Below are 25,446 nucleotides of genomic sequence, written 5' to 3' on the forward strand. Positions count from 1 at the left end.
GGCTAGCGTTCAAACTCACTTGACACTCCGTTTTGTTGACGATCAGCCATGCATTAGGTCTTTTGTTAACCATGCGATAGCTTCTGTCATGTCTTTGGGAAACCGGTGAAAACACAAGCATTGTTTCGAGGGAACATAACTTTTTTACTTCTTGACCATATTTTGTGATTAAGGTATCAAATAAAAGAACAGATATTGAACTTTTTAGGCATGTGATTTTCTTTTTGAAATTCAGATACCCCCCGCCAAATGAGTTTTTGGTATCCTTTCTTCAAATAGTTTTTGCTCACTCATGCGTGAATGAGGAATAGTCTAAGTAATATCAGATGAAAGAGGAGATTCTAAGCTTTACATTGGTAGGTCATTGGTCTATTGTATTTGTGATTAAGTTATGATAAATCATCGCTTAATCTCGGTTTCGTTTTTTCTGGGACGCACTGTATAAAGCAATGTAGCTTGTGGCGAGATACGCCCGTCAAAACATAATGCATTACAATATATACATTTTCCTATCTTTGTATCATGCTTTTCCACATTCTGTCACTAATATTTTTCTTCTTTGTGTTTTTTTTTGGGGGGGGGTGCGGGGGGCCCATGTTAACCAATCGTCATCTTTTTCCAACAATACATTTATGCAGTGCATTTATGGAAGGGGAGATATAAGTAATCTCAAACGAAAGATGCACTTTAGAACCCTGAATAATGGAGAGGGGCGGTGTCACGAACCCTTGTCACCCACATATTGCTTTTCCGATTTAAGTCGGTCTGCGCTCTCCACAGTCATTTCCACATTGCACCTGCAACATGTGCAAACGGGGTCATTTGAAGATAAAACACTCTGGTTTATGGATGCATGAAGGGTACTTGAAAAAACATGGGAATATATCGTGAAAAGGATATTATATCTCCACCATTCTAACAATATCTGTGGAGGATTCAGCTCGAGCTACATGCAGAGTCATATGTGAGTATTTAGTCATCTTTGATTGAAAAATTATTAAAAAAAAACTTTGTTGTACGTTGAGGTTGGATTGTTCCGGTGAATCTTGCATTAATTTTGTTTGCAGGCTTTATTGCCTGAATTCAATTTCCCTTTTGCTATGCAAATAGTTTGCTGCTCAAAGTCAATATCTTTACATGATCTTCTTCATCAGCCAACATATACTCAGATTGGAAAGAAACATGGATCTATAAGTCTGGCGTTCAGTTTTCTTTTAATCAACAGTTGATAGTTTATATTAAAGCCAACCAAACTCATTTGTAGTTTGAAAAAAAATGTCGTACCCTCCCCCCACTCCCGCCGAGAAATATCTACAAAACTAAACGGCAATCAATATCTGCATGCAGAATTAATTTGCTTTTTTTTTTGTAATCCTCAGTTGTAATAGGCGCATAGTCACTTTTAAGGTTTTTTTTTAAACAAACTAACCCCCCCCCCCCCAAAAAAAAAAAAAAAAAAAAAAAAAGAGAAGAAGAAGTGAGGCGCGATAGCTCAGTCGGTAGAGCGGGGGTTTCGGATTCCAGTGACCCGGGTTTGATTCCCAAGTGGTGCCCTTTGGTAAGGCATTTATCCTGATATACCATAGGTCCCTCGGAGAGGACCTTAAGCCGTTGGTCCCCTGATTGCTTGCTCACAGGCATTCGTGCTTTCTTAGCAGTCAGGTATATAAAAAACCTCGGTATAAAAAAAAAGAGAGATATAGGGAGACGATTTTGATGAGATTTCGGTCCATTAAGGGACAACGAGATTGCCCTTTCCTCAGGACTGATATTGTAAACAAAAGATGTACATCGAAAGTGGACAAGCCCCCCCCCCCCCCCCGGAACGCCACCAATGTCTACCCATGGACCTATATACTACAACTGCAAAAGTTATAATTGTATACAATGGTATCTAAACCACTTCATCACATCCTGGATTGGGGATAATCTGTCGTATCACCTTCCGGTTGCCCGCCCAATCATTGTTTATCTTGCAAGCAATAATCAGACATACGTATAATAGGCGGGCGGTTGAAGGCGGGGGCGGGGGGGGGGGGGGGGTATAGGCTTATCTCTCTGATATTATTTTGTTTACTTTATGGGGGAAAATATCATATACAGTGCCTATCTCGATTTATATTGTTTGTACACGTTTTATTTGCCATTGTCATTGTAAATACTGGGCATTCCAATTTGTTCTGTTGAAATGAAAATTATTTCTTTTTTTAATTTGAAATTTGAAATAAAATTATCGATACCACACAGACGCTTACAATGCTTGCTAATCTCACTCATTTTCGTAGATATATAGGCCCTATACATACAAGTCTTATGAAAATTCATCATTATATCGATGCATGTACTGGTATGATTTAAGCATAAAATGCTGCGGGCTTGTGAAATTGAAATAGACGTAATAATGTCGTTCCATAAACATTGATTCATAGTATATGCTGGTATTATGCAGAAATCTACCCCGATCCGTACAATGGTCTTTAGTAACCTCTAATGTTTGTAAAGTATCAACAGATGCTGTAAAGTATAAAGAATATATGAAATATTTTTATTTTTTTATCTTTCACCTGTAGAACCCTATTTCTTCAATATGTTTATTTATAAATAATCGATATTCTTCTATATACATGCCTTTATTTTCATTCTTATTCTCATTAATACCATCTTCATTTTATTTCATGATTATCTATATTATCACTAATTTATTCATGTTTTCTTATACATGTATTTTTTATTTATTTATTTATGTATTTATTTATTTATTTGTTTATTTATTCATTCATTAATTTATTTATTAATTCATTTATTTTATTCATTCATTTATTTAATTATTTCTTTATTTATTCATTCGTTTGTTCAATTATTTTGTTAAATTATTTATCTATTTATCATTTATTTATGTAGTTATTTATCTATTTATTTATTCATTTATCTATCTATTCATTTAGGGGCATGGGCCAGGAGCCCATGCATGGTTAGAAGTACAAGCATGGAGGTAGTCTACCTCCATGGTACAAGTAACGATGGCTAATATAGCATTACCGAAAGTCTTCAATCTGACCCAGGTTCAATTCACATCTCATTTAATGCAATATACTGAGCACTGTTGTCATGTAATAAAGAGAAATTACAATCCCCACTCCCTGATTGAACACACTTACTCAATTCAATAAATCTGTACCGCCAGAAGCGCCATAAGCCAAAATTTCTAAGGGGCTGGACATGGCGTGTGGGGCAAAATTTCTATTTGTATACACTGACACCCCCCTCCCCCATTTTCTGTGATGGATTTTGACGTAATATCCAGAAAAATATATTGCATTCACCCCTTTTTCTTTCATTTCCTCTATTCCCTCCTATTTTCTTGGTCGTGAAACATTTTTTTTTCGGGAGGCATGGCCCCAATCGCCCCCATTTGCAGGCCATATACCGCGATGATTATGGTAAATCAAGTGCTTTTCATCTCAAACCATTTCAGCTTCTCTTTACAAATAAAAAATATGGGCTAATTCATTTTCTGTATTATCAATATTTATCTCAAAGGATTAAGTACATTAGCTACTTAGAGTCGATGAGAGACCATATAGATTATTGATCACTTAAAAATATATATTATAGCAATAGCTAATGTATATCAGTGGCGGATTCAGGGGGGGGGAGGGGACATCCGGTCCGTGCCTCCCCTCCTTGAGATCCATATTCAATATTTTTAATATAAATGCGCCGTTCTTACACAAGTGAGCCCCCTTAAAAGTTGCAGCATATATTTTTAATGGGACTTTGTCGATCAAACACAAGTGAGGTCCTTTTTCTTTTTTTCTTGTCAATCAAATTTCCTCGGAAAAATGTGCCCCCCCCCCTATTTGAAAATTCTGGATCCGCCCCAGAGTGGTAGGTACGAGCATCGCTAGGTATATGTTAAGCATGGCGACCTGTATCTCCATGTAGGCTAACATGTCATGAAAACCCAAAGTGCAGCAGAGGGGTTATTACAAGCTAACAATTCCCTATTGTATTCAGATTAGAATGTGCGCAATGGCCAATGCAGCATTGAAAACGATGGGTTTTTACAAATGATACATATCCCCCCCCCCCTTTCGAATTAAATTGGTATATACCGGATTTGTGATTCAAGAAAAGTTTCGTAACTACGCGGGGGGGGGGGGGGTACGTGGGAGCGGCATGGGGCTATTCCCCCGTGCACTCTGTCGCTCTCCTAGAAAGTGGGGATGGGCGAAGGAGGGAAAAGAAATATATCCAATTGTACATGTTTTTGGGGAAAATGCTGGAACATAATTTGCAAAGACTCCCTGTATGTATAACCAAGGAACAACTAGGCCTATATATACCCTCCGAAAATTACCCCTTCTCGAGGACCATCATAAAAAGTTGTAAAAACAAGAAAAATTGGACAAGGCTGTTGTAAAAACTTGTCAATCAATCTACCCATGGATACTTCAAATTAATTGGACTCATTGGCGATGATTTTTTTGTATTACTTTTTTTATTACTGCCCCAGCAGAAATAGATACTTTTTAGGAGAAAACCACAAATCTCCGGATAATTAATTAGGCCTGACCTAAGGGAAATTGCCCATACACTTGTCATAATTTATTCATTCAGCTGCCAATCGACATAGAAATCTCAGGTAGAACAGCCATATCTTTCTTGTCTATATAGTTTCTTAAGAAATCTCCATTCTCTTTTACTTATTTGATCTCCTCTCACACTGAAATTTAATTCATAACAATTCAATGGCAAATCAATTTTGATGGCAAATCAATTTAAGTCTCAAGTCTCAAAATTGTTGTGCATTAGAGAAGTTTCACCCAGGGGCGAATCCCGGATTTTCCAAACGGGGGGGGGGGGGGGGGGGGGAATATTTTCCCTAGGAATATTGGACAGGCAAAAAAAAATTCTACTAAAAAATGAAGGTCATTGAAGGTGCCCACTCCCCCCTTCTGGATCCGCCACTGGTTTCACCGACACGAGTGATGTCGGTATAGGGGCAGGGCAATAAATCGAGGTTTTGAAGCACAGAAAAAGTGCCCTTTTTACGCAAGAAAATGCCCCCACACGGACGTGTACTGTGCCCCTTTAACCCGAGGAGGACTCGTTTTTGGTGTTACCAAGTGCCCTATAGCTTTCTCGTATTAGTGCCCATTTTTACGAAAAAAGCCCCCTCTCAAATGTGTTCTGTGCCCCTTTTGCCTGAGAAGGACCCATTTCATGTGTGAGCAAGTGCTTCCTTGCCTTCTTGTAAGTGCCCTTTCTCGAATCAGTGCCCCTTTTCACACACGAAATTAAGAGCCCCTCACGAACGTGTTCTGCGCCCCATTAACCTGAGGACCCGTTTCACAATTATTAACGATCGAGTGCCCATTTGAAACAATTAAGGAACATTCTCCGTTTCACGTTATGACTTATGAAGGAAAAAAACTTGTAAGAATAATCCTGTGCCTTGAGTTTCACGAGTCATGTGAGTGGGGTAGATACTCGCAGTGGCGTTGGCCTACATATGAGTGGGAGGCTTGGGGGCTATTGCCCCCCCCCCCCCAAATAAAAAAAATCAAGACCAAGAAAAAGGGAAAGAAAAGGAAATAGAAAATAGTGAAATATGATATCATTTTCTGAATAAATTATGTCAAAATCTATCACAAAATTGGATTTTCTTCATAAAAATGTCAAAATTTGTGCTTGCTCGCAAATTCTTATATATTATATATATAGTCTAATTATAGTTATAAAATTAATGATACGACAAATCCCTTTTCGAAAGAAAATGTGCCCTATTTTCCCTGTGCCCCCCTCCCCCCTTCAACTTCGCTCCGCCGCCCCCGCGGAAAAAAACAAAAACTGAGTTGTCGAGAAAAATGTAAATATTTCATCCCGGGCATCTCGAGCGAGATGCATATTCGCTGCTGGCCGTACGTCGAACGCGCGCCCGGCCTCGGCGCGGCGCGCGCGCTTGCATTGCGCTATATTTGCGTGATGAAATCGGCTCATTTGTGTTGCCATAATCAGCGGCAGGGCAATCAAAAGGAAAGGTTGGGAAATTCGTGTCGTAAATGTTCCGCTTGGGGAATAGGAGAACCAAACGCCTGACTCTAATTCAAATAAAGTGGAATATCAGAAGTGACAGAGTTTAAATTTGCCTGTTTTAAAGTATAGACATGGTAGGTCTACTGAAAAACGATTTTTTACATCATGATCATTGTTATTTTATTAGGTGACAAAGGCCGACGTACGAAGCCCCAAACCGGACATTTTTGACAACCAAAAAAAAAAAATTATCACGTACGTACGTAGTATTATTACGTACGTACGTGATAATTATTACGTACGTACGCAGTATTATTGCGTACGTACGTGATAATTATTACGTACGTACGTGATAATTATTACGTACGTACGCAGTATTATTACGTACGTACGCAGTATTATTACGTACGTACGCAGTATTATTACGTACGTACGCAGTATTATTACGTACGTACGTGATAATTATTACGTACGTACGCAGTATTATCACGTACGTACGCAGTATTATTACGTACGTACGTGATAATTATTACGTACGTACGCAGTATTATTACGTACGTACGCAGTATTATTACGTACGTACGTAGTATTCTAATTTTCATTGGTCTATGGAATCCGATATTCGCCGAATGTGGCCGACATCGGCACCCCGCATTGGCCCAACCAACGTCAGCTTGCTAGCTGGGACCATGGTTGGACCATAGTCATGCTGGTGATGATCATGACTTTTCATCGATTATAGCTAGGGCCTATATAACAGGGACTTGGGAACGATTTTTTCAGTGGGGGTGCTGAAATCTCTCCTCAAAGGTGGGGGGGACACAATAATTGAATTTTCCATAATTACACACACACACACACCTCTAAGGGCACCACACACACACCAACCAATCCTCCCCCACACACACATATATATATATATATACATATATATGACAGTCACTTCTTAGCTTTCTTCTTATAAAAGAACATAGATATATAATGAGATAAGTCGAGCGCGATCGAAACGCGAGCTATTTTTTTTTGGGGGAAATTCATGTATTTTGTCCTGAAAAATTGAAACTCCACACTGAATGCAATATGGTTTGAACAGATAAAGAGAAATCAGGCGAACATAAGAATAAAGATTTGATCAAAATCCGACAAGGAATATCAAAGTTATTGCATTTTAAAGATTAGCATTATTCCGGTGAAACAGTTTTAAGCATGTCTTCATTAATATTCAGTGAGCAAACTGATGATGTCATATCCCCAATTGTTCTTTTGTATTTTATTATATAAAATTAGGTTTATTTGATATTTTCCCTTCAAGAACCAAAAAACAGTTGAATTGACAACTGATTTAGTCTATTAGATATTCTTTGCTGCAACTTATTTCATTATAAGGGAGACATATCATTCACACTGGTATGAAAAAATTAAACAATTTTGATTCCATGTAATAACACAAGAAACAGGATAGTGGGGATGTGATATCTTCAACCCGCAAGGGCGGAAATCCCAGAGGGGACAGGGGGACGTGTCCCCCCTACCAAAAATAGTAGGGGGACACAATATCAAATGCCCCCTACTATTTTTGGTCTTTCATGGAGAAAAATACATCACTTCACAATCGAAATAATAGCTTTTGGACTAAATGACCTTACATTTTGGGTGAAAAACTTTTTTTTCTTTTTTTTATGCTTGTCAAATTTTCCATGCAGGCCCTGGTCCCTCTACCTTTGGGAAGAGATTTCCGCACATGTCAACCCACCTATTTAATATTCATGACGACATGCATATCACCATAAACTATTGCTAAACTTTAGAATTAAATAACTTAACTATTTGTTATCAGATTTTCATAAAATTGTATTTGATATAAATATTTTCAGCCCGGAGTAGCCCCAAAACAAGCTGCGTATCTGAATAAACATGCGTGCGCGTGTTTAGAGTTAGCCCTTTAGTATCTGGGCGTTGTAAATACTTTGTTTTTATTATAAAAATCAATAATGCGAGCGCGAAGCACGAGCAGAAAATATTTGATATTCCGATTTGAAAAAGGGTGAATTTAAACACTATTTTAAGTACTGTGTCGGAAAATTCTTAAGGGGGTGGGGGTCTACAAAACGTCGTTCATTTTCATTACATTTCTGTCATTCATCAACTTACCACTAGATTTCCAGGAGGTGTTGCCTATGGAAAATAACACATGCAGCACCCCCACATTTTGGGGTGCTTCACCCCCAGCACCCCCGCTTCCCAGGGCCATGGGGCAGGGCGAAAAAGACTGAAATTTGATTTTTATTGTCTGAATTGTAATTCTTTATACAAAACACGGGCGGTCGGGCTCGCCCACACTTGATTCGACATAAAACCCTCTAAGTTTCAAGTCCAACCACACCCTTGTCCCTCCCCGCTATCGAGTAGTCATGGTAGTGTGTAAACTATAATGGTTATCACGTATCGCGCGCGACTACGTCTGTATCGGCGTGCCGGAGCTTGATTGAGTCGCGTTACATGTTATAGGAGGGATGTTATTGGAATATGTGAAAGACGTTGTATGATTTGCGATTGTCGGATGTGATAATTATGTACATTATAACATATATAAAAAATACAAAGGGAACCTGATTTCGTGGGGGTGCTGCCTATGGAAAATAATACACGCAGCACCCCCAGGAAAAATTTTGGGGGTGCTTCAGCACCCCCAGCACCCCCGCGAGTTCCCAGGTCCCTGCTATATAATAACCCACAATATTCATATGATAACCATTTCATTTGTTCTCGTCATCAGGCTGTGTTTTCAATTAAACCATTCCTTTCAGAAACTGCTAGAAACACATTGGGGAAAGGACAATTAAAAGGCCTATTATGTTAGTGTTTTGGCGAGACAGTTTTTTTCAAAAATGTACCCACACGCGACACTGGGATGAGCCCCTATTATTTTACCACCCTTTTGAAACTGCTTCGTTCTCTGCTTAAATTTGAATATTAATTGATGTAAATTAAGTGAAGATGTATAGGTGTTTAAAAAAAGAAAAACTATTTGAAGAGGCTGGTATTTAAAGGGAAATTCTATGCGGGAACAATCAAAGCAGAAGGCCTATTGTAGGCCCACATAAAAATTTAAAGCCTGCGGGCTTCGCGCTAGCGTGATCAGATTTCAGTAACTACCGGTATTTGAATTCATGTATGACCTTTTGGGAGATAACATTACGTACGTACGTAATAAATACTGCGTACGTACGTGATAATACTGCGTACGTACGTACGTAATAATTATCACGTACGTACGTAATAATACTGCGTACGTACGTGATAATACTGCGTACGTACGTAATAATTATCACGTACGTACGTAATAATACTGCGTACGTACGTAATAATACTGCGTACGTACGTAATAATTATCACGTACGTACGTAATAATACTGCGTACGTACGTGATAATACTGCGTACGTACGTAATAATTATCACGTACGTACGTAATAATACTGCGTACGTACGTAATAATACTGCGTACGTACGTAATAATTATCACGTACGTACGTAATAATACTGCGTACGTACGTGATAATACTGCGTACGTACGTAATAATTATCACGTACGTACGTAATAATACTGCGTACGTACGTGATAATACTGCGTACGTACGTAATAATTATCACGTACGTACGTAATAATACTGCGTACGTACGTAATAATATTACGTACGTACGTAATAATACTGCGTACGTACGTGATAATTTTTTTTTTTTTTGGATGTCAAAAATGTCCGGTTTGGGGCTTCGTACCGACGCATTGCAGTTGCACGTGCTGTATGTAAGAATCGGTACCGGGACGTTGCGCAATGCCAACGACTTACATCGGCGGACATGCGGCGCGGGGAATGAGCTGTGCACGGTGCGATGAGACTGGAGTAGCCCACTCATTCAATGAATAAGGGTGGCAATTTTGGCTTATTTTCTCTTTTTCTTTGGGACAAATGTCTTCAATTGATTTTCTTACACTGTCAGTTTCCAATATAGACCAAAAGCTTTGGTCTCTGTTATGTTGGTTGTTCAGCTGAACTCCGTTGGCTTCACTCACCAAATACAGAGACCGAAGTTCTAGCGCGATCTGTACAGGGGACCCAATGGCCATATGTTTATGTGTATTAAGTTTGGATAAAACAGGGCAGTGAAGTTGCGTGACAGCCGAGGTAAGTCACTGTTTTTGTTCCTTCTAACTTGATTTTCCCCGTTTTTTGGCAATTAATGCCAAGAGGGAATATTAATTTGCATTTTGGTCGCGTTAATTTTCAAAAGTTTGATTCATTAAAGACAAAAATTGAAGAGCCCCGACGGGGGGATTTTGCATTGTAAGTCCCCTAATGGTGGCTGCACGATAGCGAGCCGTCTGTGTATGAGGAGAAATTTAAAAAATAAAAAAAATGTTAAAAAACTCCTCGAAACAGACGGCTGCCAGCTGTCTATTTCCAATACAGCTATTCATGATTTTTCATCATGTTATTACTTGGTAACCCAGGGCCAGGCACTCACACGTATTGCGAGGTTAGTATTAGTATACTAACCTCGCCAGGGAGCTCCGGCCCGCTGCGAGCCCAGGGGCTTACCGTGTATTTGACCATACTCACGGGACTAGCGTGATTTATGGTCTAAATATTTCTCCAAATGAATTGTGAAAACAGAAATTATGCACTTACCGCGATTATATGGATGAAGGTCTAACGAGTTGCAGTTTCCTGACATCGAGGCACAGACTGGAACTTCAAAAAACCGAAAAGTTGTCTCCTTCTACCCCCGTCACGATCGGCCATTTTTGTTATGAATCGTAAGTGCCTCGATGTCAGGAAACTGCCACTCGTTAGACCTTCATCCATATAATCGCGGTAAGTGCATAATTTCTGTTTTCACAATTCATTTGGAGAAATATTTAGACCATAAATCACGCTAGTCCCGTGAGTATGGTCAAATACACGGTAAGCCCCTGGGTTTCGGCAGCGGGCCGGAGCTCCTAGCCTGGAGGCGTCTGGGGAGTGAAAGTAATATACTGTACGTATGGTCACTCCCCTAACGCCTGGCATTGTGATGTATAGAGTCCTACCTACCGAGGGAAAAGGCAACTATAAAAATGCGCCAAACTGCTAGTTATGTTTAGAATCTGAGGTCACGACTGCTGTACATTGGTAACAATATTGGTTGGCAACGTTTGGCAAAAAATGTGTAGTAATGGTTACAAAATGACGAATAAATTATATGAAGTAATAAAAGTAGAAGAGAGTTTACTTACACTTGTTGACATCGCCATCTTTGATCCTTTGTAATTGCAACCTAGTTACGTGACGCGTATAGAGGGCGGCAAAATCATGAGCGGTGCTAGATTAAAAAGTGCTAAAATGTCCCGCTTCAACCACTGAACTAGAAATACGTGGAAGTCGTGTACACCCAAGCAAAACATCGCCAGCGAACTCGATAAGTCACGTGACCGCCGCCATTTTGCTAGGTCAATTGTTCGAGAACGCGCCGTAGAAGGCAAGATGCAATATGTTTTCTCTATGTATTTCTAGTTCAGTGGTTGAAGCGGGGCATTTTAGCACTTTTTAATCTAGCACCGCTCATGATTTTGCCGCCCTCTATACGCGTCACGTAACTAGGTTGCAATTACAAAGGATCAAAGATGGCGATGTCAACAAGTGTAAGTAAACTCTCTTCTACTTTTATTACTTCATATAATTTATTCGTCATTTTGTAACCATTACTACGCATTTTTTGCCAAACGTTTCCAACCAATATTGTTACCCATGTACAGCAGTCGTGACCTCAGATTCTAAACATAACTAGCAGTTTGGCGCATTTTTATAGCTGCCTTTTCCCTCGGTACGTAGGACTCTATACATCACAATGCCAGGCGTTAGGGGAGTGACCATACGTACAGTATATTACTTTCACTCCCCAGACGCCTCCAGGCTAGGAGCTCCCTGGGTTAGTAACTTGGTTCTTAATTATTAAAATCTTATGTAAATTTGATTCTTTAAATTATTTTTTCTTAATTAAAAATAGAGATTGAAAAATGAAAATTTTCTTGCCATATTACTTTCCACCAATAGAGGGCATACACAAAAATATGCCCAAAATTCAAGTTTTTGAGCGCTCTGGTGAATACAAAAATTATTCCCAAGTTACTAATGAAAAATACATTACAACTGTATGGAAATTAGTAATTTTGATCACAAAAGTGATATTTTAAAGTGTGTGCTATGTACAGCATTGGCATACCATAGTCCTAACTGTAGATTCCCCACAGGCAGGATGGTTGCAGTGAACAAGCGGAGTAGCCTGGAGGCTCCTGGAGAGTAAAAATCGGTCTACTATACGTAGGCTTACTCCCCATGGAGCCTGGAATTGCTTCCCATACGGCTACACATATGGCCCCAAAAACTGAAACTTTTGCCCCGAGATTTCTACTTTCCCTTTAAAAGATCTAGATCTAGCCCTAAATCATGAACATGGGGTACAACTTCATTTCCAACATTTCTACGATATTGATTTCATTTTTAAACAAGAATTCATTAAAAAAACGAGAAAAATGTTATGAAAAAACGGGAAGAGTTCGATTTCTTAGTCTTCCGCTTGGCGACAGCACGCAAACCGCGCAGTTTGCGTGCTGTCGCCAAGATGAATGAATTCTTGTGAATTCATGAGTTCATCCCCCCCCCCCGGGGGATGAACCAAGAAACCTGCAATAAAACACAGAAATCATGTAAGTGATATAAAGAAATTGATCAATCAATGTTAAATCTCAATATGAATACCCCTGAAATACCTCAATAAAAGTAGGGAAACAACAGACATACATTGTGTTGTATAAATTTCCTCTACATGAATTACTCCCTGAAATAAGCTCATATACTGGCAGAGAGAAATTAAACCATGTGATAATAAGTGAGTACGATCGATTAAAGTAATAATAACACAAATGATAATACGTAAATATGAAAGAAGGTGCCAATGATGCTGATGATATTGGTAACATTGATAATGGTAATTATGATTTTAATAATAATGAAATTGACAATAAATATAAAAATAATATGATAATAAATCAATAATATTAATAATCTATTAAGTCAAAGAAGAATAGTAATTGAGAGGAATACCTAAAAAGCTATTGCAAATGAATTAATCCATACTGATTTTTTTTAAATAAACAAATTAGAAAATCTATATACACAAAACTCAGTGATATGACTGAAATTATTCTAAAATTGAAATATAAAGTAAATGTAGCGGAAACTCATTTAAGCAATGAAATTTATGAAAATTAATTATTTCAATGAATGGAACCTATGATTGAATGTATAAATAGTTGAAGAAATTAAATAATAACTACATGAAAAGAGACGTGAATTAAGTCAATTAACAAATGAATTAACAACAAACTAATTCAATTATCACAGAGCGAAGGGGATATGATCGCGCGATCATAACAGCAAATTGTATTGCGCCATCTGGTGTTCGAATTCTGGCATGAAGCATGGTGACGTTAAAGGTCGGTCCCAGACGTAAATAATCATATCTGATTGATACACGTCTGACAAAACTCAAATCACACACACACACATACAAATTCTGGCAAGCTCGAAGCCTTCGGCGATCGTCGCGCTACCCAAAACTTTCCCCAGAAAATCCAAATCGAACTACACATACGGAAAGCTTATAATTTCGGCTACATCGCAAGCCCAAGTACATGTATTTAAGCCGGAAACACCGTAAATACATTTTATGCGACCTTAACTGAAAAGGTGTACGAGTTCTAGCGGTATATGATATACTTCTTCATCATGGAGTCTTGAACTGCCGGCCATAAGAAACACATGTAAACAAAGATGGATTTCCCTAGGAAATCCATAGAGGGTGAAATCGGTTTGTAGGGTCAAACTTTATTTATCTATGAACCTTGATGCGCCTAATGCGTATAAAGGGATAAAAATTATTTCACTATAAATGGTAAAAATGAGACGTTTCTTACCAGACTGATCTCCTGTAGATCCCTCGATCCGTTTGTCAACATCCGATTAGCGATGCCGTTTTGAAGAACAATTTATAGATGAAAATTATTTCACAAATACTAAAATTTAATACGTGATTATCAATAATTAGTAGCATTGTACTAATCACTGTCCCTAGTATTGTAATCGCTCGCAAAATATTCTGTATCTTTTCCTCATCAGTCGATTCCCCACCATCAACTAAACTAAAGCCACCTCAACTCTGATCAGTGATTGAAGTAATGTTACTCGAGCGAGAATAATTTGCATTGTAATTGCTCAAAAATATTCTGTTTCTTTTCATTACCAGTCGAATCACCAGCATCAACTAAAGTCACCTCAACTCTGATCTGGCCACTGACTAGACCAGTCGTGTTTATGTTGAAGCAAGTGTGAGTGGAAGATTTTCTCCATTGGACATTTTGTGAGTCACATTTTTTGGTGGTAGCAGGGCATTGCTTACACTTGTGTACCATGGAATCGGAGAAAGACAATGATAACCAGCAAAACACTGGCCAGCAAGACCCATCAGCCACAGAGGCTCCGGGGAGTGAAATGGACAGTACTCCGGTAGAAGGTGTTCCAGAAGGAGAGGCTCCTCCAGCGAAAGAGGCTCCAGCAGATGAGAAAGTAGAGATTGAGAATGAGGTAAAGCCAACCAAAGGGGAGGCAGAACAAGCAAGAATTGAGGAAGCAACAGAAAAGGAACCTATGCTTGTCCCAAACTCCGAGTCTGAAGGTCATCAAGGGGACGGTGATCAGGCTGCAGAAGTGCAGAAAAAAGGAATAGCGGAGCAGAAGCAAAATGGAGCCCATCCTACAGGTAATTAATTACATGGGAATGATATGCTGATAAAGGAGAACATTTATATTGGTTTATTTTCACAGTTCTCTATTTTCATTACTTGTTATATTTATTTAGTAAAAAGAAAGTAAATATTAGCATTGGATCCTTGTACATTGTTGAATCATACAGATATGCTGTTAAGAAGAAAGAACTTTTATAGTGATTTATTTCATAGTTTTAATTTTCTTTCTTGCTACCTTTATTTGGTAAAAATGAAGTAAATGTTCGGGTCAAAGCCTTTTCCATGTGAAACCTCAAATACATGGGAAGAAATAGTATAAATGGAATTTCATTCTCTTCATTTTCCATGTTTCCTTTTTTAGCTGAACAAGTACCAGTTGAAGTGACAATTGAAAAATGCACCAAACCGCCCTCTTCCTCCTATAGTACCGTCCGCAAGATTCTTATAGGTTTGTCCATTGGTCTTGGTGTGGCAATTTCGTGGGTGGCGGCTACTCAGTTCATGAAGGCAATGTACGATGAGAACTTTGATGCTCCGTTCTTTATGATCTGGTTCACAACAATTTGGATGGTGGTGTGCTACCCAATCTACATCATTGGCTCCTTGGTGATCTTCAAGGATCAGAGGAATGCCGGCTGGGCTGGTATCAAAGAGTTATATAAGTAAGTCCCTTTTAATGCCTCTACCCACTGAAGGTGGCAGCTGGCAGCAGTGTCTGTTGGGGGTCATCCACCTGTCTTTCCATACTTTAAATGTTTTTTGCAATACAAAAAATGTTTGATGGATCAACTTTAAACATGCTTTATGTTTATCTGAGGGATGATAATTTTATTAATTTGAGGCGGTTTCGAGGGCAAAGACAGGACCATTTAATTGATCAAATTGAGCAAAGATGATCTGATTGGATGTCGAAGTCACATACATGTAGCGCTCGTGGCATGGATCAAATTAGAATTTGATTGATGCGTCAAACAGGAGTGGCAATCAGATTAGATGAAGAAAATCTTTGACAATCTAAGGGTATGGTATATTCTGATCTGGAGGAGGGCTGATATCTTGACTGCACAATGTTGAAAATCCATCTAGCTTCTCTATTATAACAGTGTAACCTGCTTCACTAAGAACTGAAGAGAATGAATACCAATCCAGAGACTTTCTATAGACACCCATCTAAAAGGTCCTATATATTCATGTTTGTTGGTTTGGTGGAATGATGTGGAATTTTTCTTCTCCTTTCATCAGGGCTGATCAGCAGATATATGGAGAGAGAGGCATGACTCTCTGGAACTGCCTAAAACTGACAGGTCCATTCTGTGCCCTGTGGATGATTACAAACTACATGTACGCTGCGGCTCTCAAGTTCAAGTCGCCAACGGATGTTACGGCACTCTTTGTCACCAATACTGCATTCATCTATGTATTCTCTTGGATTTGGTTGGAGGAACTGCTCATCCTTCTTCCTGCCAGGGTGAGTTTCCTTCTTTTCTCTTTCTCCACATCCTTGTCGCTCATGTTCTTTTCTTTCAATTGCTTCCTCAAACAACTAAAAAAAAAGGAGCATTGTTGATTTTATTGAAATAATTGTGAGATAATTACTTAATTGTTCATTTATCTTTAATACACCAGTCAAATCTGTCTATTAAGGCCATCCAAGGGAAATTGAAAAAGTGGCCACAGGAGGTAGACCTGTGGCTTTGTATAGATATGTTCTATGAAACGTATTCTGTTTAAAATGAGAGCCTAATTCGACTGAAAACTATTATAATGCATGCTTTTGCTACAGAGAGTTGGTCGTAAGACAGGTTTGACTGTATTTATTTGTTGTGTTTGGTGTTTGTGGTGATTTTTTTTTGCACTATTATTTAATATCTCTTGCACTCTTCTCAATTGGTCTTCAGTTATGCTCAGTGCTTCTGTCTATTGTGGGTACTGTCTTGATGATGGCAGCCGACGGCTTTGGAGGCGGGAGTGTTATAGGAGTCCTTTTGGCTTTGGGTGCTGCAATAGGAGCGGCCCTCTACAAGGTAGGTCCAACCTCATTCAGAACCAACAGACCTCATTACAGAATCCGTAATATCTTCTCTGGCCCATTTTCTGAGCTCAGGTTAAATTTAAACTCTGGAATGGATGTTTCATAAAGCTGTAAGTTACGAGCGACCTAAGGGACAACCAGTGATCCTTTTTCAGGCACTTAATCAGCATCGATGACAATTTGGTGTATATTATTTACCACGTGAAATGATCACCAGTCGTTCGTAAAGTATCTCGTAACTTATTAACAGCTTAATGAAACACCCACCTGGTTTAAAGTTGCAGTTAACTGTTGATGGCCAGTTGTAATACACCACCAACAACAACAAGTTCAATTTATTAGCTTATTTGACAGTCATTCATAATTGTCTGGGAATGATTACTAAAATAGTTTTCTTGACCATTTAAGCACAAGAAAAGAGCACATGAAACATAAGAAATATACAATGTAAATAAAAGTTATTTTCAGCTTCCGATTGTAACTCTAGCACAAAGTTAGGACATTGCAGGTTAACATGAATTCAGAATACCATCCTTTTTTTTTTCAGAGCCAAATTATATGGAGCGGGATGATGCTAGTCTGTAGCAGTACTTTATAAGAAAGACACTGTTGATTTTTGCCCTCTTTCTGTCATTTACTCTTTCAGTTGAGGCACGATCTTCAATGTCAACATCTAAGATACATGAATGTTCAAAATGTTTTCTAGATATGACATAGATTACCTAAATTCATTGTTTTCTTGACAATTTGGTGTGCTCGCCTTTGTTTACAAAGGACATTTTGAAAATTATATGTTGAAAAAATTATGACACTGATGGATTTCCACAGAGTAACGATTGATTGGATCAATCATAACTCTTTGTAAGACGGGGTCGTGGTGACCCTTTCTTTTGCTAAATGATATATCCAATGTAGCTGTACTAGAGGAATTTAGCACCTAAGAACATGTTCCAGTTGTGTCTAAAGTCGTGGATTTTGGGTAACTTTATGAACAGCCTTGTGGTCATTCTATAAGTAAAAGCAGATAAAGTATTGGTAATCAATTAATCACCTTTCATATTATCACCCCCCCCCCCAGGTTCTGTTCAAACGCTTCTTGGGTGATGCCACCTACGGTCAGGTGTCTCTATTTCTCACCATGCTGGCCCTGCTCAACCTTGTCCTCCTCTGGCCCATCATGCTCGGCCTCTACTTTGGCAAGCGGGAGACTTTGGACTGGAACAACCTGCCTTGGGCATTCCTCTGCGGGACGTCAGCTCTTGGTATAGGTTAGTAAAATTTAGCCTTTAATCTGAATGCCCATTAGTTGCAGAAATCAATGATTTCATGGGAAGTCTTTAAAATCAAGTTAGATCTAGTTCTGGTTTAGGTACATAAACCTATCTCTTAAACATTAAATCATGAAATATAGGCTGAAAAATGGCCATGACTACATTTCAAGATCACTAACGTAGATAGGGACATGTGGGATAGTGACTATTATTGCTTGGAAAAGACTTGACATTTGGTTGGAATGTCTTGCTTGTTTTCTTCACCATATTCATACACTTGGTCCTGGCAAGCCTAAAAAATTAATACAGATTTTGAAAGTTTAAACATGCCTAAATTTGTCTACTTCTGCGAATATCCTGATTAAAGATGTGGAATATTTGTATGCAGTTGATGGCTTTTACAGGTTACTATTGGAAAATTTCTATCCAAGTAGGCAGTTATATTTATTTTAGTTTAAGTGAAGAGTCTTGTAGGTTGTGGTTGAAAAAAATAACTTTCAAGAAATTGATGGCTTTTTAAAACTTGTTTGGATAGTTGGAAAATACAGGGAGAGATGTTGTAATGTTTGATCAACTGTTTTTTTTGGTATATATATTTAGGATGTGTTTTGATAAAACTTTTAGATATATGTACAGCTTTCAACCAAAACATTTTCAATGCTGATAATAGCATTAATCCATGAACTGGCCCTTTAAGTTCTTCTATGTCTTCTTATTTGTTTGAAAATGTCTGTCTTAACTTCACATGATTTATTTTCATATGTTTGTGATATTGATATTTCTGTTTTAAGATGTCGAGGATAACAGCATGCCAATTACTGATGATAGAACCACCCTTCTAAAAGAAGATTTATAAATGAATGAGTAAATGAATATTTCATAATTTCTATTAAAAAAAAAAAATGTTTACCACAGTGATTAGCTTGTGAAATTTGTACCAAATAATTATTTGGAATGAACATGTTTTTAAAATTACATTTTGATATTTCTCTCTACCACAGTATTCAACTTCCTTGTTAATTTTGGAATAGCTCTCACCTACCCCCTCCTCATCTCCCTGGCTAATATTGTAGGGATCCCAATCAATGCAGGTAAGATCAATTCATTTTCATTTCAATTTCTAACAGTGCAATGAGTTTTCACAAGGAATAAAATACAGAACTCTGTACAGTCTTACACTTTTCATATTCAATAAATTCATTTCTATCATTTTTTCAGCCTAAAATATTAAAAACGACAATGAATAATATACTACATGCAGCACAAATAAATACATATATCAATACAATAACATTAGCATTATATTGATATACTTCGAGGGTAACAGCCAAAAAGGAGATAAATGTTATCTAGGCCAACCTGATAAATATATGAGTCAAATGCGACTAAAATAAAGAATTATTTTGGTGTGGGCATATGTACATATGTCATATTCAGACAAAATACTGTTTAGCCGTTTATATTTTAAAAAATGAAATTGTGTGTTTCAGTAGTTATATTATTGAACTCTTTCTTCTGTTTATATCAAAAGCTAGAGTTGCTGGATTATGTTTAAAAAATAGTGTGAAGTGATTGTAAATAGCATTTAAAATTGATTGAAAATGAATCTGTGTTATGAAAATGCACACAACAGAATTAGAGCCTTAATATGAACAATACAATTGAATAGGCACTGTTTCTATTGTCTATGTGGAGTGCCGACAGAAGCCAGCCAGTGTTGATGATGGTAGTCGATAATAATGAGGGAAAATTCAAAAATCAAAACAGGCCTGAAATGGATATTTGATTGTGCTTTTCCTTTTTCTTTTCCTCAGTGATTGATACAGCATTCCTAGATATGGAGCTGCCTCCTCTTAAAATCGTTGGCGCCCTCCTCATCATCGGCGGTTTCATCATCATGCTCCTCCCCGAGACGTGGCAGATAAAGGTGGCTTGCTGGAAGGAAGGCGACGCCCCCTGCAGGCGGAGAGGGGACATGCGGCGTATACCGAGCGAGGAACTTGAAGAAAGAACCGTGAGGTTGTAGCTGTTTGATGGATGGCGGTGTAGAGAAGTAGTCGTCTAAACAAAACACAGAAGGTCTGATTTAACAAAGTTTACCTTCTAACTTACAAGCATTGCAACCGTTTGGTACATAGTTCGCCTTGGACTCACCTTTGATATCAGTTGTATTGTGGAGTTAATCTTTCACGTTAAGGGGCTGTTATGTGATTACAAGCAAGGGAATATATAAAATGCACACCAATGGAATATCATACATTCAAATATTATTAGCTTTTATTATGATTTTCATGTGTTAAAATCATCAAGATAGGATGTCTCTGACACAAAAATATGAGTTTTCACAGTTTAGTTTGTAGGATGTGATTGAATTTTGCTGGAAAATAAAGATTTTTTTCTTCTCTTAATGCATTGGCAGGTATGCAACTCTACTGTGCAAATGCTTGGCAACTTGCAATATTCTGTGCACCCCAGATTTAGTATTTATGTCATAATGTTGCTAGGAATGTTACGAGACAATAGTGGAGTGTGTGTATTCTGTTCCTCAAGATGGATTTCTTCAGTATTTTACTTGAAGTCTGTGTGTCCATTTTCTGTCTCAGGTGTGAAGTGGCTATTGGCACTGGTCATTTGAATGTTCATGGGTGTATGAACTCTTTGTTGGTTTGTATGCGTGTGTATGTTCCAGTGTGCACTGTGATGAATGTGGGTGAAGAGGAGATGTTTGATTACAGAACCTGATGAATTTAAGGATAATGAATTGGAATGTATTATTAGAAAATGAATACAATGACGGTCTGCAAATGGAAATTGAAAGTTGCAGATTTTAGTCGCTGGTGGCGACTGGCGATAATGATTTGTATTCCAGTTAGTAGTTGTTGGAATCTTGCATGAAATGATTGTTGTGGATGCTTGTGACCAAGCAACCAGAGGACCAAATGCTGAAGGTCTCCTCCGAGGGACCTGGTATTGAGGATAAATACCTCATCGAAGGGTATTGGTTCACCAAGTGGGAATCGAACCTGGGTCAACGGAATCCGAATTCCCTGCTCTACCGATGGCATGAGCCCCAAGGTCGATGTTTAAAAAACAAAATTGATATTATTCATGTTGATGCCTTTATTAAAAAAATATCTTGCTGCCACTACATGGCTTTTAAAAAAATCCTATGTATCTTATGGCAGCTATCATTGCTTACCTCAAATTGGAAGAGTTTTCCACATGTCTTGAGGTGAGGATTGGGACTTGAGCTGTTATTGTGCCTTCTGTGTTTTTGTTGCTTTGAGCCTATTGACAACTTGAATTTAAATTAAACCTCCAGAGCGAATTGTTCACATCTAGAAATTGTCAGTGGTATTTATAAATCATGCCTAAAGCAAGCTCGATTCATCACATAAAACAACCATGTGCTTGCCTAACACTTCTTTGAAAATCCGGACCATTATCACTTCATTTGCTACTATCCATTTAAGAGAATTACAGATATCTTTGAAAATATCCGACATCATGTCATTGCATTGTTAACCCGTCGACTACTGAATTATGTAATTCCTATAGACTTTGTGTAGGGACCATCCGGTTCTAGTAGTGAGCGGGGTAATTAGTGTTGAACATTGCTATATCTTATGGGTGCATGCAAATGAACATGCATGTGTGGCATAGAGTTCTGTAATGCAAAGCTTATTGATTGATCATAAAATTGATTTTTGTGATTGATTGTACATTATGTTCAGTGCTATCAATTATAAGAATGTGTTCTACATCAATTTGTGAGTTTTATATCACAGGGCCCTTGTTGCTGGTACATCTGTTTGAAAGCTGACATCCAAATGACCTATTGCTATTAATGAGTGAATTACATGTAGATATTTGTTAAAAGTACTGTGTATATATCTATAATAATTATAGATATTCTTTTGACCAAATAACTCGGTACATTAAAATGAAGCACAAATATCTATCAGTCTTGTAATTAATCATATATAATTTATTTTGATTGATGTTGAAATAACATATTTGATTTATATAATTTTAGTATAAAATTATGGCTTTTTTAAAAAGTTTTTTCTTTACTGAATGTTAACCTTATATTTATCCACACAGTATGATTAATATATTTTCAAGCACTGATTATCGGTTTTATTTGTGTTTGCACGGTCTATTCTATAGTGAATAGATTGATCTACAATGTGTTTACGTTTACAGTAACTATTTTATATCATTCCATCTTGCATTTTTCATTTGGAATTCTTATATTCAACTCAAAACAAAATATATTTGTTGCATTCATACATGCTATGAAAATATATTTAAAATGAAATTTAACAGAGATTTTCCCATATTATTTCCACACTTTATGTTTGCACTACCGTATCCATTGTTTATTCACAGCCTTATTTTCATGAGCACCTTGTGTGTGTAATTTTACAGAATATTCCTCATATTGTTTTCATTATTTTAAGTTTATTTCAAATTGCAATTTTTGAAGACAATTTCTCTGGTGAAGTGGTTTTATGCATGTATTTTATTTTTAGCAGTGGTGTATACTGCAGGGTGTCTTGTTCTCGGGAGGGTTAACGGCAAGGGCTGGATAACTGATTTTGAAACATGCATGACATCTGTTTATATGCTGGATGAATGAAAGCAAACTGCTATCTCCCTTGTTGTGTATACCCCTTTCTTTTATTGAGCCAGTACGACCAAAATGTTACGGAAGCCAGAAGTGTTTTCCTTTTGTACCAAGAATTTTGCCTGCGTGTGCTGTTTTCATTTATAACCAAAACACTTCTGAAGGACTCTTTTTTTTGGGGGGGGGGGTGGGGGGTTCACATCCTAACCAATTTAAAATATGAACTGTTGCTGCAAGGAAATATCATGTTATTGCGTAAAAGCATGATTAAACATGTTTACTGTAGTTATTTTTCTATTGTAGACTTTCTTCCTGAAATGTACGTCTGGGCCCCGTCTTACAAAGAGTTACGATTGATCAAATCAACCACAACTATGGAAAGCCAGCAATAAAACATTTTATTTAAACAAAATATTTTCTAGATATTGTGTATATTCAATAATTCAGTTTTCTTGAAAATTCAGCGTGCTTCTCTTTATTTGCGAAGGACATTGTGCAAATTTCCCAAAGAAAAAATTATGACGTTGATGGATTTCCATATACTTGAGGTTGATCGGATCAATCGCAACTCTTTGTAAAGATGGGGCAAACGTTGTGAGCCTTGAAGCAGCTGTGGTTTATAATAAAGAGTGATTTTTTATAAATCTTTTAACAAACAAGAAGAAGAAGAAATTGAAGTTTCAATGCAATGTTTTTTTTTTTTAGTGTTAGGTCCACTCAGTTGATGAGGTTTCATTCATTCTTTTGAAAAATTGTCCTCCATGGTTTATGAACCAACGATGAATTATCTGAGAGACATGGAAATCGTCCCAAAAGTAATATATTGTTCCAAGCTCGGCATAGATCTTGAGGCTAATGTACATTTACAAATGTATTTAATAAATAGTTCATCATCTGTTAGCAAACACAAAGAGTTTTGTCTTATTCAACCTTAAACTGCACATTTATTTTGAGTTTCTCACCCGCACTTGTGTATTAAGACTCGTGTTAGTAACATATTATTTTCATACTGTGCATTTTGTGTTACAGCCGCACAACTAAATAAACCACATGTATACATACCACATATAAAATTTACTGCTGTAAGTTTAGGTTTTCTCTTCAGCAATGGCCAGATACACTAGGTGAAAATTTGGTGATTGGCAAAAAGAATATTGATAATTCATGTCATTCTGCGCATTCTGTGTTGTTACAGCTGTACTGCTGTTACTTGAATGTACATAATGCATGTTAAAGTCATTGCTGTAGGCTAGGTTTTGTTCTCTTCTGCAGCAACGACCAGATACACTAGGTGAAATTTTTGTGATGAGTGACTCGCAAAATACATGTAAGCAAAAAAAATAAGACTGCTGATAAGTTTGACTTCTTGTCGTGCCCCATTATCTGCTCAGAAGGTGGGGACTCGGCCCAAGCTATATAATATGTCCTCTCGAGTGTCGACTGAAAGCGTAGTTTGAAATCAAGTGGACGGAAGGGCTTTCATTTCCAATTTTCCACGTTATACAGGGTGTACCTTACTAGCCAGATAATCTGCCTTTTCAAAATTATGTAAAACACAGAGAATAAGGTTTTTTTTGTATATGAACTGAATGGTTTCGATGAAATTGTATGTATGTTCAACTAGGTGTTTTTTATGTGAGACAGACATTGTGTGTAATGTTTTCTGAAATACTCGACAAGGATTTGAATGGATGTTTGTCCTTTGATAATAAGGAAGGTTAATAAATTTTGTACTTTTTGTCACCGACAGGAATACTGGTCAGGTGTTGTCTTTATCTGATTATGTAGAGTATTAGTCCATGGCTCTGTAACACATGGTTAGCAATCAATCACTGAATGTAAACGACCAATCAAGATCATCGTTGCATGCACATTCGGCTCTATCCACTGAGCAGGATCCAATCAAAATCATTCTTTCATATCTGTAATTGATTGCAAGCCTTTGTGTTACAGGGCCCAGGATAGTATTTCATGGAGCTTCTTGTTAGCTTTACTAGCTGATTCAGCCCCCACCCCATTGACATTTCACGATAAATATGCTGCGCAAAATCTGTTTACTGCGTCGCTCTCTGACTTTTTACTTTTGAGACCAAAATTGCGACCCCCGGGTATTAGGTTTCGAAATTACACAACATTTTGTAAGTGCATGCAGACCCAAAATTGCTCAATAACGTGAATTTGTGTTACAAATCCATTGCAAAAAGGGTTTTTAGCCAAAATTCATAAATATATTTTTCTTTTCAATGATTTCAATTCGTGTTTGTGTTACAGGGCCCAGGGTAGTATTTCATGGAGCTTCTTGTTAGCTTTACTAGCTGATTCAGCCCCCACCCCATCGACATTTCACGATAAATATGCTGCGCAAAATCTGTTTACTGCGTCGCTCTCTGACTTTTTACTCTCAAGTCTCGTGCAACTTTTGAGACCAAAATTGCGACCCCCGGGTATGCGGTTTCGAAATTACACAACATTTTGTAAGTGCATGCAGACCCAAAATTGCTAAATAACGTGACTTTGTGTTACAAATCCATTGCAAAAAGGGTTTTTAGCCAAAATTCATAAATATATCATTTTTCTTTTCAATGATTTAAATCAATTTCATCTTGTTTATAAAAGTCCCCGACAATTTCC

General features: G+C 37.6%; 1 protein-coding gene across 3 annotated transcripts; it reads left to right on the plus strand.

Moving 5' to 3' along the window:
- Positions 1–5,946: 5,946 nt before the first annotated feature.
- LOC129260919 (solute carrier family 35 member F3-like) lies at positions 5,947–24,562 on the plus strand. 3 transcript variants are annotated; one of them, XM_054898928.2, is made up of 8 exons: positions 5,947–6,173; positions 14,384–14,896; positions 15,244–15,544; positions 16,125–16,350; positions 16,781–16,906; positions 17,993–18,182; positions 19,187–19,276; positions 20,000–24,562. In XM_054898928.2, exons 2-8 carry the CDS (start codon positions 14,548–14,550, stop codon positions 20,209–20,211), a joined length of 1,494 nt encoding a protein of 497 aa, XP_054754903.2. In that variant the 5' UTR covers positions 5,947–6,173; positions 14,384–14,547; the 3' UTR covers positions 20,212–24,562. The 3 variants fall into 3 exon arrangements, with proteins under 3 accessions (XP_054754903.2, XP_063956370.1, XP_063956362.1); XM_064100300.1 differs by lacking the exon at positions 5,947–6,173 and adding an exon at positions 9,871–9,968; XM_064100292.1 differs by lacking the exon at positions 5,947–6,173 and adding an exon at positions 9,874–10,224.
- Positions 24,563–25,446: the final 884 nt, after the last annotated feature.

This window comes from Lytechinus pictus, chromosome 1 (assembly GCF_037042905.1).
Source record: "Lytechinus pictus isolate F3 Inbred chromosome 1, Lp3.0, whole genome shotgun sequence".
Taxonomy (NCBI): domain Eukaryota; kingdom Metazoa; phylum Echinodermata; class Echinoidea; order Temnopleuroida; family Toxopneustidae; genus Lytechinus; species Lytechinus pictus.

Coding starts and splice junctions, on each gene's coding strand:
- LOC129260919 (XM_054898928.2), top strand. CDS start 14,548: ATGGAATCGGAGAAAGACAATGATAACCAGCAAAACACTGGCCAGCAA. Junction 15,545..16,124: donor GGTATCAAAGAGTTATATAA/GTAAGTCCCTTT, acceptor TCCTTTCATCAG/GGCTGATCAGCAGATATATG. Junction 16,907..17,992: donor TAGGAGCGGCCCTCTACAAG/GTAGGTCCAACC, acceptor CCCCCCCCCCAG/GTTCTGTTCAAACGCTTCTT.